The sequence below is a fragment of the Falco punctatus genome, assembly GCF_963210335.1.
Source record: "Falco punctatus genome assembly, chromosome: 1".
NCBI lineage: Eukaryota > Metazoa > Chordata > Aves > Falconiformes > Falconidae > Falco > Falco punctatus.
This window is the reverse complement of record NC_137580.1, coordinates 79,049,028-79,064,585: the sequence shown is the minus strand read 5'-3', so window position 1 is coordinate 79,064,585 and position 15,558 is coordinate 79,049,028. Positions and strand designations below refer to the sequence as shown.

Sequence of the window (15,558 nt, the reverse complement as noted above, 5' to 3'; positions counted from 1 at the left end):
CAAAGTATTCTGTCTTTTTAACAGTGAAATGCAGACATGTTTACCTTCTGTAGTTAAGTAATGAAGATACTATTTCCATGTGCAATAAAGCCCAGTAAATCATTCAGGGACTAGCTGAGGTGGTTGTTAATTCAGTTACAGACCCAGTACTCCAGCCATGCAAAGCAATCACACACCGATTTAAGTTCCTGAATACAGATCTGAATATCCTTCCTCTAAAATCAAATAAAATAGTAGATTAGAGTTAAAACAAAACATTTCTTGTGCTTGATTCCACCATCTTTAGTTAAAGTGCATGTAACATTTCAACCCTCAAAATACCCTATTAATTTCTCTGAGTCATGTTTGAGAGCAGGTTGTGAGTGATTGTAGCAGCTGGAGATGAAGCACACCTTGCTGCAGAATCATAGGGAATATCTTTTTTTTTTTTCTTTTTTAAAATCTCATAAAATTACTTGCCATAGATAAATGCATTTAGTATCTGCACTTTAAATTAGACTCCGGACAGACATGCTAAATCTGTATTAATTTTCCAAATGGGCATTTTAGGGAGAAAAAGGTAATCTCCCCATAAACTGCTCTATTTGACAATCTTTATTAAAACAATGAAAAAGAAAAAAAAAAAAACCCAACTGTTATGGAATAATTGTTAAACAAGGGGGTAAAGCAGTGCTGCATTAAAAAGTCAAAAATGTTCTATGCTGGGCCTAGATACAGATGAAGAAAAGTAAATAGCATTTAAAAAAACACCCATACCACTCTGTAACTGCATGCAAATAAATACAGTAACAGTATTTTAAGCACAGTTAATGATTTTAGAAGGTCCACTAAGAATTTGTTCAACATGTGGTTATTTAAAACCTGCTTTTACTCTTTACTGTTTATCTGCTTTACAATATGCATTCACTATGTTTGTCTGATGCTTTTATTCATTTTTTTTTTTCATACAGAATTCATTATTGGAAGGTCTTATTCCTTTAAATCAGAGTCCTTTTTCAGTTTTAACAAGGTTACATCTAATATGTACTTGTAGTCAATGCAGATTTTTTTTTAATGAACTTATTAAAAATAATAATGATGCTCCAGAAACCTACATATTTTGTATAAAAATATGCATACTTTTGCCCTACATCTTTTTAGAAGTCTACATGGCAATAAGAATTAATCCCTTCCAAAAGCAGATGCCACTGTATTCATGTTCTCCTACATACAATGATCAGTTTCAAAATAACAGAAAAATCTTGTTCATTTCAGAAATTAAATTTCCAGTTAATTGTCACATGGGAAGCCCATTCACAAACACGTAGAGAGAGAATTTGATACATAAACTTACATTTTTCACCTGTTCAGGTATCTTTTCAGTGTTATTTTCAGTCTGACCTGACATTCCTTGCCTTCAGTTGTAATGACATTGGTTCCAGAATTTAGGCATGAACCTTCAATATAAAAATTAAGGAATTCACACACCAAATTCACAGGGGTGAGAACACCGACTTAAAAGTGATAAATTCGCTTACTAGTAAGAGCTCTGAGTTCAGAAAATGGATTGTAGGGTTTAAACAATGTCCTGGTTTTATTTATGTGACATTCAAAATAAACTACTGTTCGCTATACAAGTATATAAGTACATTTATATATACATGCGAGTATACACACATACACACATTATGTTTATTGTGGGTTATTTCCTCTTTTTAGTTTCCTAAGAATTAGTCCTACCACCACATATTAGAGAATTAGTAATTTAAAATTGTATTTTCCTTAGGCAAATATTTTTTTTACAATTCAATCATGTTTTCACAGAAGATGCCTGATAAATTAATTATGCTGATTATCTTAATTTTCTACATAATGGTAATAGAATTGTCTTTACCTGTTTAATGCATTTGCAAAGGAATAACACGTTCCCAGTTACCATATAGTTTCCTAGTAATTATCAACTGTTCAAAAAGATTTATCTGTTAAACATGCTAATTCTCAAAAATATTTCAATCATGAGAAGCCTGATAAAAGAACTAATGAAACTGGCAGTAACAGTATCATTTTATGCTGTGGCCCTTGGTTTAGGGTGTGTGACACACACTGGATAGTACAGTAAGTCTAACGTATACAAGGAGTTAAGTACATCCCCAGCTACATGCAGTCACTCGTCCTATCAAAGTTGGTGTAAATTAACGCTTTCAGTTGCATAAATAGAAAAAAGTTACTACATTTTCAAATATTAAATATAAACAAAAGTGTTATATATTTAAGAGATTGATAATATTGGTTGATTAAAAGCTTGATTGGTATATTTAAGGCTTGATTGATACACAACTGACAAACTGCTATTAAATATAACTCACTTTAAGGTTTGTAAGAGTAAATATATTTTCATACTATATTCAAAACTGCATGGTAAATTTTTATTTCAGCTATATGGACAAAATTAATGCAATAATCACATAACAAAAACCCAAACAGCCAAGTAGCAGAGTGAAAACTGTCGTATTTGTACCTGCCCACATTCTGGATCACAGCTGTGTGAAAATTCTCTGTGAGCCAGGAGCAAGATGCACAGCAGGGACAGAACTGTCACATAATAAATACCCCAGGTTTCTTTAAAAGTAACTCTCAGGAGTAGGAAAATGTTTAAAGTTTGCTACAGAGCTTGATTTTGAGGGGAGAAATGTTCTGAGAGCAGCAAAAGCACAAGAGCTCCTATTATAGGCTACGTCCTGGTTTTATTGCATCACTTTACTATAGAAGCCCATCTGATCTTGTCCATTTTAATTACAAGGAGGCTCAGAACTTATTTCATATCTGCTCGCTGGGTCTGGAAAATGTTTTATAGTGAAAAGGAAATGAGAAGAAGCAGTAATATAGATGAACTCAAACATAAGTATTTAATAAATACCTCCTTTAAAATCAGCTCTAATAATTTATTGTGAAATATATTCAAGCTTGGTCCACGGTAATTTTAATTCAAATAAACACATCTAAATTTCTCCCATTTTTACCACTACAATATATGGGGGGTTTTGCCTTTTCTTTAATCATTCTGCCAACAGTAGACTGATTGGTATTTCTTTAAGCATGCAATCTACAGCATTCTATTCCAAAATGGCTGGGAAAATCTTTGCCATGACTCCCAAATTGCAACATGCTAGAAATTCACAGGTTTTCAAAGCTGCTGGTTGAAGATATAATGAAAGGATCTAAGGTTTATGCATGAATCAGCATCCCCTTGTCATAATGTCATGGTGCAGTGATCCCTGCAGAGCTGTAAGACTTTATTTAAAATAGAAAAGCTCAACACTGACTCTTGAGCCAGCAGGATTAAACGTCGAAGATTGTGCATATATTACCTCTGTGCTAAAACTACTACACGAAAAACTTGTTACAGTTAGGAAAGTTTTATAGTACTCCATAGGAAATGTCTCTTTAGGTGACTCAAACAGCCTTTCAGTGCAAAAATGTGTGTGTACATAACACAACTGTCCCTGTTTGGCTTGGGGAATTTAAGAGGAAAGGATTTCATCTTCACCAGTTTCCTCTTTTTGTGTTTTGACAGAATTAACCATTTTTTAAAGATCTGATGTCACTCATGGTCAGCACTCCTCCAATCAGACTAGGCCAAATTACACTGTGCTGATGGACAAGAAAGTCCAATGGTTAGGATACCTTCCAGTTCCACCCTATGAATTACTCGCAGTACCCGTATCTTTGCTCCAGCTGCTAAAAGCCAAAGAGGTTCTGTTAGTGTGAACTGCTTTCTTCGCATTTGCCTTTACCACCTAGACTGTAATCCTCCAAATCACCCAGAAGTCTCAAAAAGGGCTAAGCCTAGCCTATTTCTCTTGAATGGCGTCACAGTAATCATCATAACAGTGAACATTTCTCTTCGTTGTGACATTAGTCTGAAGAAAGACTGCACCATCTCTCAGTCAAAACCATTAAGCCTCCTAGTGACACTCGCAAGGTGTCAAACTGCAATTAGATTCCAACGGCTACTCCCAATGACCTGTCAACACAGCCCTGCACAAGACTCGCAACAGTCCAACAACCTAAAGCGACTATTTCTTACGGATGTGAGCTAAGGCTACCTACTCAGAGTGTCCATTCCACCTCTGCTACACATATCTTCTGGTCACCTTTAAATGACTGAGTACTCTTACCGTTTCAAACTTCCCTCAAGGCTACATGACCACCATCTCCTCTTTTCTGGATATTAGGAACCCAATTTAAAAGTAGTACCAGCAATAAAACTCACTCGTCTCAGAACTGCCTGCTCCATTAACAGACTCTGAGCAAGTGCTGACACTAAGTTTGAAGATTCCTTTAAACAGGTTTACAGTGGGATTTTTGCTTGGTTGCCTTTAAAGCCGAGGGAATTGCAGGCCCCAGTTCCCCTTTGGGTCACAAGCGGCAGAAGGGAGACAGGATAGCAGGGTGGCGGAGCGCCGGGGGAATGCGGGGGTACGGCTGCGCACCGCCTCTGCCACACCATTGCCCAGTTTCTGCAGCCTGAGGCTGAGCTGGGTTGGGGTTTATAAATCAAAAGCTGAAGTATTTTGATTGTCAATTGTAGAAAATGTATTTGTTATTCTTAGGGCAGAACATCATTACTGCTATTACGGTACAAGACTACCACTACACTTAAGTGAAGAAAAATCGCCTTGCTGGATTGAAATACCTGGGTAAATACTGAAGCATTTTCAGTTCTGTATTATCCTATATTTCTGTGACCTTCTTTCACACCTGCACTGTTTTAACTGTTGATAGTGATGGGTTTGAACACAGGTTCTTTGTGCCCTAATCTGGAAAAAAAACCCAAAACAAACCAAAAAACACAACCTGCAGGTTTTTCAATATTTCAAAAGAGAAGCAGAGACAAAACCCAGAAGGATCCTCCTTACCCATTTGTGCATGCACTGCTCTGTGATCAACTGCTAAATTCTGCTTCTTATATGGCAACTATTAGCCTTCAGAACTCATTGTTCTTCAACCAAACCTTTCCTGGAAGACAATCGGAGACACTATACATATTTTGAGCACATGCTCCACCAGTCAGTTAAATCCAATTGACAAGATAGCGGGACTAAACCAGCAGCAGTGACTGAGGTGGCGAAAAGGCAAGTAATTTGGTGCTCTTCAAACTACTTGAAAATTGAAGCCTTAGACAACGTTCAGACAAAGGGAAGCCCAAAATGTGGATAGCATCTCCCTTCCGCTGGAAGTCTCGAAGTCCCTCACTGCAGTCTACAGCCTACACATGTCATCTCAGTATTGTAAGAGTTTTCCAAGATGGCTAAGCTCAAAAACAAGGCTATGCATGAACACAAACTGATAAACAACCTGATGCAGTTCGAGAAAGGTATCTATCCTTTACTTTTGCAAAGATCAAGTGGCTATACCTGGCTCCAGTAATAATAGGAAAAAAAAAATATCTGGCATTTTACATAAATTATTTTCAGGATTTCATTGACTTCACAGAACTGAGAAAAACAGAAAGACCCACCACATCTTTGTGGAATGCCATCTAGACTGCTACACAGCCCCTTACTTTACCAACAGTCCCAGCAACATATACTGCAAATACTAACCACATGCAGTTCTGGTTGCTGCAAACCCTCATTGCCTAAGAGAGCAAGAACTCCTCCAAGCAGCTCGCAAAGATCAGCAAAGCATACTGTGGCCGATTACGTGCTCTGACCTTTCTTGACTTCAGCTATGTATGCTATACCTTCCTATCCTCATACATGCCACTGAAAGCTCCTTGGGTCGAGCTCTTGCCCCACCTATCCCAGCACCTTTGCCGAGATGCCCCTCTTCAGCACCATCACACCTACCACGGCGGAGCTAAATCGGGGAAGGAAAAGATAAAAAAATAATAAAAAAAGAAAAAATACCGCCTACTGGGAGTAAATTGCTCTCTCTGGCAGCCAGTTTCAAAACTCAGCGTCCCTCACATCTGGTCCCTTGGCGGGCTGGGGCACTGCCTGGGGGGAGCCGGCACCGGGCAGCCGGTGAGCCGCAGGCCAGCAGGAGCGGGCAGCCCGGGACAGGGGCGGACAGGGGCGGACAGGGGCGGACAGGACAGCCCCGCCGCACGCTCGCAGCCCTCACTGCCGAGACGGGTCCGCAGCCCTGCACTGCACCGCGCCAGGCCCCGCCGGGCGGCTGCGGGGGTCAGGCCCCGAGCGGCCCGCAGAAGCGCACGTCCCTGCGGGACCCCGCGCCCAGGGCTGCTGCCTTCGCGCTCGGACACCGCACCGGCCCCACCGCCTCCCGAGCAGCGCATGTGCCCCGCGGCACGCGTGCGGCCGGGCCCGGCCTCGGCGGCCCCAGGGCAGAGCGGGCGGGACGGAGCGGAGGGCGAGCGGAGCTCCCGGGGCGGCGAGGCGGAGCCCGCGGCACCGCGCGGCGTGACACGGCAGACGGCCCCGCAGCCGCCCGCCCCGCGCCCCCTCGACTCGGCGGCGGGAGGGGGCCGCGGCCCTGCCCGCGCCGGCTAACGGGAAGGCTCCGCAGCCGCGGCGGAGCCCGGGGGCGCTGCGAGCGGCCGCGCAGCCTTACGTAAGGCGCGGGGAGCCGCCGGGCGGGGGCGGCAGGAACCATTTCACACCCCGCGCAGGCGGCGGAGGCGCGCGCAGAGCCCCGCGCCCCGCTCCCGGCGTTCCCGCACCTGCCCGCGGGCGGCGCCCCCGCCCGCGCCACACCCGCCCCCGCGCGCACCCCCGCCCCCGCCGCGCGCAGCCGCCCCGCCCCCGCCGCCACGGCAGGCTGGCGAGCAGCGCGCGCCGTGCGCAGCGCCCGTTACTCACAGGCGTTGGTGACGGCGAAGCTGTTGGCCACCTCCAGGTTGTCGATGTGGGGGGTCAGCCTGAACTCGGAGGTGGAAAACTGCACCATCCCCACCCGGAACGCGCTGTACTCCTGATCGGCGCCCCTCGGGAACAGCCCCCCTGCAGGGACACACACACACACGCACTCGCATCAGGCGGGCGGGGGCACCGGCAGGGCAGCACCGCGGCCGCGTCCCCTCCCGCCGCCGGGCCCGGCGGTGCCGGTACGCCCCGCCGGCTCGGGCAGCCTGCCGGAGCGGCGCCGGCTGCGGGTCCGTCCCGTGCCCGGCCGCCGCGGCGGAGCCCCGGGGGCGCGGTTCGGGGAGGGCGAGGGGCCGGGGGAGGCACCGCCGGGCGCCGGGCGGGTACCGCGGTGGGGCCCGGCGTGCGGCGACACGGCAGGAATGCCTGAGTGACACCGGCGGGGGTGAGGGAGCGGGAGGTCCGTCGGGACGAGAGCGCGGTCCCCCGGCATGCCGGCACCTACCGATCTGGATGCTGTTAGAATTGACCCCCCAGATCAGTCCCCACAACACAGGAGCCAGGAAGACAGAAATATGCATAATCTTTTGCATTTCCAGGAAAAGTAGAGCATCCACAAAGCCACGGAAACAGCCCTTTCTTCTTCCTCGTCCTCCTCCGCGGAGCGCGCTCGTCAGCGAATTAGATCCCGTGCGGGGGGCGAGCGGCGGCCGGGCGCGCCGGCCACGGCAGGGACGGGCGGGCGGTAGCCCCGCGGCAGGCGCAGGAGAAGCCGTTGCCCACGGTGCCCGCTGCCGCCGGTCCGCGTCCCGGCCCCGGAAATAAGCGGCTGGGGAAAGGGGGGGGAGGGCTGGGGGGGTGGCCGCGTGCCGTTGGCGGCGGCGCCGCTGTGCTCCCGCTGCCTGAGCGCGCCCGCCGCCCGGCCCTGCCCTCACACGCGCTCGCCCGCGCTCCCTCGCACCCAACGGGCGGGCGGCGCACCCGGCGAGGCGGCGGCGCGCCTGCGCGAGCGGCGAGCCCGGCGGGAGCGCGCCCCTCCCGCCCCCTCGGCCGCCGCGCCCCGCCCCTCCGCGCGCGGCCCCGCCGCCAACCTTCAGCACCGCGGACAGAGGCGCCGCGGCGGGGGCGGGGGCGGGGGTCCGGGCCGGTGCCCGCGGCGGCGCCCCCCGCCCCCCCAGGCCGGGTCCCCGTTGTCCGGACCCCGCGGCCCCGGGCGGGGGGTGTGTTCCCACCGCCTGCCCCCCCGAGGGAGCGTACCCGAAGCCCGGCACCTCGGCCCGACCGCCCCGGCGGGGGGCGCTGCCCGCGGGCAGCCCCGGCTCCGCGCTGCCTTCCCCGGGCAGGTTCGGAGACAGGAATCAACCACATGGCGATTCCCCTCTCCGACAGCCGGGGTCTTAGCTCAGCTGGAAAACTGAAATGCAAAATCAAAACCCCACCAAAGCCCAGAACCCTTCGATTTGTTGAGAGCTTTTTTCTTTATTTTTTTCGCTAGTCATTACCCAGCTGATATTCGGATGTAGCCACCTTCCAGGTACATCCGAAAAGCTTATTTTTTACTGCTCTACCCAAACCAGAAAAGTTAATATACGTGAAGGTTTAAAGCTGTTCAGATAATTCATTTTCATGTACAACAGAGATTTTTTTTCCCAAGATGGGTTCCAGCTATATTAGCTAGACGTATTATTACTGCAAGCTAAATTTAACATTTTTCAGTTTGGCACAAAGTCTGTTGCTATGCACCACACACACACACACACACATGGATACACACAGACACACGCACATATCTTACAGAAGAACAGGCAGTGCAGCGATGCTGTGACTGTGACAATGAATATGCTATTAAATGATCATTTGCTGGCATATGGGTTTTTTTAATTTTTTATTTTTTTTTACTAAAGATGAGGAATATCCATGTAGGAAAGGATACTGATCTTGCATTGCATTTCCTTTTTAATTATTACATTCTCTTGTTTCTCCTTCCAGATACAAAGAAGGACCTTGAAGCTTCAGATGCCCAGATGTCAATAAAAGTACAAATCCTGAACACATAGAAGTAGGCACTTTGAGGCCCTTTACCCATCACTGTTTTTTCATGACAAGTTTAGTTTTTGAAGCCCTTTACCATCACTATTTCATGACAAGTTTAGTTTCATTTCAGTCATTTCACCAGGAAATTCTGTACTAGTTTCTGCCTGTATTTGTTTCATTTTCTCTCTCCCTCACCACAAAAGAGATGAGCCTCTAAAAGAGAGTGAGCTTCAGCATCATGAGCTTATAGACCCTATGGTGTCATTTGGGTGGAATGGCAGAGTTACTACAGCCCGTCCTTGCTCTCCTCCCCCCAGCCTGGTCCCTCCTGGTAGTCAGGTTTTGTGCTCCATGGTAAGACCTACTGCTGAATTCCATGAAAGAGGCAAACGGTGTCATTGTGGCAATCGATAGATTAAGATATCAGAGGAAAGCTTGCGTTCAGCTACCCCTCACTGTGCCCTTGATAATGAGACGTACCATTATTTACTTCTAATAAATACTTCAATGCAATATTGTCAACCTTTAACAAGAGTACGGCTCAATCAGAAACATACATTACACCCAGGTCTAAAGAATCCCCTTCTGTATATAAAACAAGGTTAAAATGCAGCAAAGATCTCAGTTTCCAGATTATACTTTAATATTTTATAATAAATGAAAAAATCCTGTTTGCCAATCTACATGACAGCTGCATAACAAGCTAAAATATAAAAAGGATTAAGATGATGGAAAATATAAATATGAAATCTAGATGAATTCCACTTTTTGGACTAATTGTCTTCACAGTTCTGGGAAGGATTTAGATGTCTAAGCTCTGTGTGTGTGATTAAGATGATGGAAAATATAAAAGTGAAATCTAGATGAATCCCACTTTTTGAACTAATTTGTCTTCACAGTTCTGGGGAGGACTTATGATCTCTAAGCTCTCGTGTGTGTGTATGTATTTGGTTTCATTTGGGGGCATGGGGCTGTGTCTTAGAGAGCAGTGCTATTCCACATGCACATCAAGACCTTTCCCAGATACAGCAAGAATAATTCATGGTGATGCACATTTTATCTGCTTAGATAGGAAAATGATATTTTATATTTTATACTAAACCATTAGTAAATGCTAAACTAAATTTGGATCCCAAGGTAGTGGGCACTACACAACGAGCAACCTTAGCAACCTTACCCAAATCAAACAGTTTATAGACGGTCCTGAACCCAGTTTCTGTCGTGATGGTGTCCTTGCCACACCTTTCAAGTTAAAGACCTATAGAACATAGCATAGCAGGTAGGTAAAATAAAAGTGATCTGAGTAAAAAGTTAATAACCAATTACAGCTGGGGGTTTTGTACAGACTATTTGTGCTGAGTTAACTGCTGTGTCAATCACAACTAATACCACCTCAGCTGTTGATTTTCTAATGCATATTTTTCCATTACAGAATTGTGAGTATGTATATGTACACATCGTGTACAACGTGTGTATGTATGCATGTGCATGTAATCTTCCAGATTTATATCACCATGTCAGCACACGTTGAAGAAATGTCAAATGATATGGCCATATTCTACTGTTGGTGTGCCAGAGAAAAACAAAATGTTTCAATTGAGATGAGTAACTACAAAAAGACAGCATCGGGTAGTCAATCAGCAAGAAAACAGTTTAATCAGAATTTAATAACAAGGAAAATGCTGATAATAAAATAAGGCCTTCTTCAACTCTCTATGTTTTATAACAGTCCTATGCTAATGGAAAAGATGCAAGCAGGCAAAGGAGGAAAAAAATTTATAGGTGATAGTAATTTATGACCGTGTACTAAGAATAGACATACTCATTAAACTGTGCATAAAAAAATCAGGCTACATTACTGGGAATCACATTCAATACTTTTGCATAAGGAAAGGAAAAGAATCTAGAAAGAGGTAAGTAAGGATTGTAATCTTTAAAACAGAAGATTACATTCCTATATGCATTCTTCTAAATCCATAATAAAAACTCAGATAAAAATGCATTAGTTCAGAATCCAAACAAAGCATCAACAGGGGGACCGTTAATAATAAGCATCAATCACTTGTTGATAGGAGTGTAGCAGTGCAATAACAGTAAAAGCAGTGACAGATGACAGAAGGCCAGATATCAAATAATAAGATGTCAACCCCCTAAAAAGGCTAAGTGCTTAATCCTGATCCCATAGAAGTACAGGAGAGATTTGCTACTTATTGCAAAGAATGCAGGATTCAATCATAGCTGTATTTTATTTAATAGGTTCTAATGGACGATATTCTGAACATAAGGTAGAAGTTGGTGAGGAAACTAAAAAAGGATAATGTATGTGCTAATCAGAAATAAATGTGATCAGGAATACATTTCCTTAGCAATTCATCTTGGCACAATGCTGGTTGAGGCAGTGACTGTAGTTCAACTAAATGTTTGTATGTCTTTAGCAGATGCACAGGAGACGTGGGAAGAAACTTGGAAATGACTGAAGGACTGGAAACCACTGCATATACTTACCAAAAAGGTAGTTTGGAATGACTTGATGGCATGGAGTACATGCTTCAAGAAAGTAGCGCTGATAACATAAAGCATTTGAGGAGATGGATGCAATAAAAAACTCTGTATTTGAATGCTGTTATTAATCATCTTCAGATTACAAATGGAGTTTATTTCTTGTTTTGCTGGTTTAGTAATGCGTCATTGGCCATGGCAATCACGTGCTGAGCATTGGGATGAATTCCTCAACCCCGGAGAATGCTCAGTTAAAATCAGATTCTTTTCTAAAAGTCCTTGTTAAAAAGTTAAATTCTAAGAAGGCCCTTGGCAAAAGCTCAGACGGAATTGTTATAGTGGTCCCTTCTGGCCTTAGATGCCATCAATATTTGGCTTTTGTATATTCAGAATTATTTTCATTATTTTTTTTCATTCAAAAAAGAGCTTAAAATATGCAGATTTTGTAGGATGCAAAAATGCTGTACCAGTGTATGAATCCTGTCATTCTATGTCCTATCAATAAATTCTTTCCTTCAAAAAAGATTGTTGTCTTTGGATTTTTGAAATCTGCAGAAATTTTGACAACACCAATAAATGTAAATAAAGAAAAAATACAAATGGAAGTTTCAAGTTCCATATCTTTCTTAAATTGTTTAGTCCCATATGTTCATTCTGGATTTCAAGAGTCTTTTTAAAAATAAAAAGTACACTGTGATCTCTCATGCTCGCTCTGCTTCCTCTTCTGATTAGCAGACACGTACTGTTCCCTTTAACAGCACATATACCCAGGGATGACACATGCTAAGGAATAGCTTATGCCACCTTCTTTTATGTGATTCTGATGGTGAAAAAAGCAACATCACTACCCTGTGGTATAACTAATGGGAAATAATTGGCGATAATCATACAACTTTAAGTTCCCTTTGTTGCAGAGTAGCTGTGACAGTGAAGTGTGTAACTAGTTTAGCTAACCATCGCGAGAAATTTATAGCGAACTGGGATTTACTTTATTTATCTAAGCTACTTGCATTCTTGCTATTTGCAAGAGAACTTATATTTATTTTGCTGATAAAATCATGTAGTTATATGCTGAACTGTCTGTGTGTGTGGAAAATCTGCTATAGATTAGTTCAGTATCTTTCTACTGAGATTATAGCAAATTACATTATTAAGGCTCCAGGAAAAAGATGAAAGGAACACTTTCAAATTAGACTATGCATGTAAATCCATGATTCTTGTCTGACAACATGTTCTCTTTCTTTCCAGCAGTACAAAAAACTTCCATTGCTTTGCCTCAGTCCCAAGGAATACATTTCTTATCCTTGTCCCAAGTTTTTCCTGCCTAACTACTACCTCTCTTCTTCCTTGCTGTCTCCTTCCTTGCCTGATTTCCATCTGGTTTTCCGAAGTATCACCATCAGAATCTTATTTTCTCTCCTGTTATTTTGATTTTACCATCCCCATTCCCCCTGCAGAGCACAGCTAATTCGAATGTGTCGAGATTTTTGCTTTAGACTGCAACAGCAGCCTTGATCCTCTATCTTTTCATCTGCCACCTCTCCCATCTGTTCCACAAGCAATGCCAGCCTTGACTCCAGCGTTGTTTTTTATTCCCATCATGTTCTTATTCCTCTTTCCATGCCAGCGTCTGTGTTTGAAATACTAACCCTACGCCCATTTTTCAGGTCAGTTCTTAATCATTGAAATTCCTCTTTCGCCTTGCAATCTTTTCTGTCACCTGTGAGAAATGTATTACTTATTCATAACGAAAAGCCCTTTGGAGATGATGAAGACATCAGATTTCATATACTGGTGGACTGTATTCTGCCAAGGTATGGTACTTGTCAAAGCACCAGTACTTGTCAAATCGCCTCTCCACCTCAGTTCCCTGCATTCCTAAACAACACGTGAAAGTGTTAAAAGGCAAATACAAGCTGACAAGAATGTTGTCATCTGCTCTCTGTTGACATATCTAGGATACACTTTTGTTGTTACTCATTTTCTGATTTCTACTCACTTGTGACTTGGACCTTTTTTCTGTACAACAGAAGCAATTTCCTGAAAGCTAGGTGTTTTCTCCCTCAGCAATCGCAGCACCACGCAGGGATCTCGCATCTTCAGAATCCCAAGTGATGACACCAAGGAGCAGCTCCGGATCCACAGGTTACAGACAGGTTGAAACCCAAGGCCGGTATGTGCCTGTGATCATAAAACCTGTGTATATGCCTGCTCAAACACTCCTTATGGCTGTGCTTGACTGTGGATATTGTAGGAGGTTGTTTCTGTCCCCACCGCGAGCGTGCAGTGGTAGGATTTTGAACAAGGATACTGGGCAAATACCAGCCTGTGGGAAACGGACCGTGTAATGATCATCCTCAGCACAGAGCAGGCACGTTCTCAATTTAATGTTTCATTCATAAAAAACTAGCCATAAAATATATGCTTACCTCACCTGCCTTAGGAACCGGGAGAGATCAGCTGATCTTTTCCGAGTTTGAACCTGTTGCGAATCTTGAATAGGTCAAAAAACTTCAGAGACTTGACTTCTTTTTGTAACCTGACAAGGTAAAATTAGCTCATGAACAGTGAACTTCTGTAGAGAATGGAAGTCCTGACAGCAGTACTGCCCTGCTCGTCAACACTGTAATTCGTTATTAATCCCGTGACCTCGCACGGGATTCGGGATAGCATTCACAGAAGCTTTGCAAAGGTGCTTTCCACCGCAGCAGAACTAATGAATCCCTAACTTTTTTCGTTAAAATCCTTAATCTAAGTAAGACTGCTTCTCATAATGTTCCACAGTGAAGGAGTGAATCTCTCCTGCTTAACTTCTTGTCTGGAACAGCGTCTGTGCGCTCTCATTGTTGTGGTTGCACAAGGCTTCGAGGCCCAGAGCCCTCGGAAGGAGCAGGAGAGCTGCAGTGGCCATGCTGGCGTTAGCCCTGCTTTTGGCCTGGAGGCCAACGGCTCAGGTGCCAACCCAGGGGAGGGGGCTAGGGCACCGTGCCACCTCTGTCCCTGGGCGCTGGGCTGCCCACCTCCAGGCTGCCCAGTACAGCACAGGCAATTCGGGTGGCTGCTAACACAGCAAGATATACGATGGTAACAGACTGCTTTTCTGCTCCCCCCACAGCAAAGTACAACAAAATTCACCATGGTCACCAAGGGAGTAACAGAAACCTCCATTTTTCTGCTTCGGTAAGGGTCTTACAGAAGTGGCAGAAGGTACCTGGGCATCCGTTTCCATTTATACCAGTACCACTGGTCACAGCCATAACTGCTCCACACCGACCTGGCAGTCTAACCTGGTTTCATGTGTCCACATGTAACGGAGACCATTTATAAGCAAATTGTGTAAAGCTGCGTATTTTATTCTTTTTTTAAAAAAATATATTTTTAGAAGTAAAAAGAAAAAATCAAACCAACCTTTCTTTTTACAAGACAGATGTTTTTGTTACAGGTTTGGTTTCAAAAATGGCTGTGTTATTACAGTGCATTTTTATGCACTGTAGATCGCTTTTATAGTTTTATAATTTGGTCAAGGCTTTTGTCACTAGGAAAATAAAGGGAAATTTCAGCATAAGAGATTAAACACTGATCAGTCCAATGTTCCCTGTTATGTTTTTAATCAAAAATAATAGAAAAAATATCAATCATAGAAAAAGACTTGATGAAATGTTAAAATAATGTATTTTACAACACGAATAAGTGACATATTAAGCTGTTGTAGAAGTTATAATATGCAGCTGAAGCACTTAGCAACTTTAAAAATAAAGTTGGAGGAACAGATAGAATTGCATGAAACAAGATAATAATTCCTTTCTTCAGGAAATATCCAAAAGATACAAAGTTTTTGTTTTGTTTTGTTCAATTACCCACTTCAGGCGTTTCACACTATTCTTTGAAAAATCAGATAAAAAGTAAGATATAAGATTAAAAGGACTGTTGTGATTTGAAACACCAGCTCTCTCATCCTTATCATTATGATCTTTCAGCAACAGAAGTATCTTTTGGGTTCACTGTTTACTTCCTTGGTATCAATAGTTTTTATCTTGAGAAAATCATCTTGTCAAGAAACAGCTCACTCGAGTTATCACGGGAATGTACAGCGTCGTGCTCAACAGAAGTTTATTTTTAGTTCTGAAAAACCACTTTGGTGGTTCAGTCCCAGAACTAGTTCACAGCACAGATAAGAAATATTTTTACTTTCACCTCTGCATAGGCACATCTTTCC

At 43.8% G+C, this 15,558-nt stretch overlaps 1 protein-coding gene across 5 annotated transcripts in view; it reads right to left on the bottom strand.

Annotated features, from left to right (window-relative positions):
- The window catches only part of GRIA2 (glutamate ionotropic receptor AMPA type subunit 2), a 97,450-nt gene extending 87,698 nt beyond the window's left edge, over positions 1-9,752 (bottom strand). For 4 of the 5 annotated variants that reach the window (XR_013927749.1, XM_080385190.1, XM_080385192.1 and 1 more), the window contains exons 1-2: positions 7,315-8,154; positions 6,807-6,947 (exon numbers count right to left, since the gene is read on the bottom strand). Coding sequence is in view for 4 of the 5 variants with exons in the window: in XM_080385190.1 (XP_080241316.1) it covers positions 6,807-6,947; positions 7,315-7,402 (229 nt within the window). In the remaining variant the exon portion in view is untranslated. Of the gene's footprint in view, positions 1-6,806; positions 6,948-7,314 lie in introns of all 5 variants that reach the window. The other variant, XM_080385191.1, reaches the window with a different exon arrangement.
- Between the last annotated feature and the right edge of the window lie 5,806 nt (positions 9,753-15,558).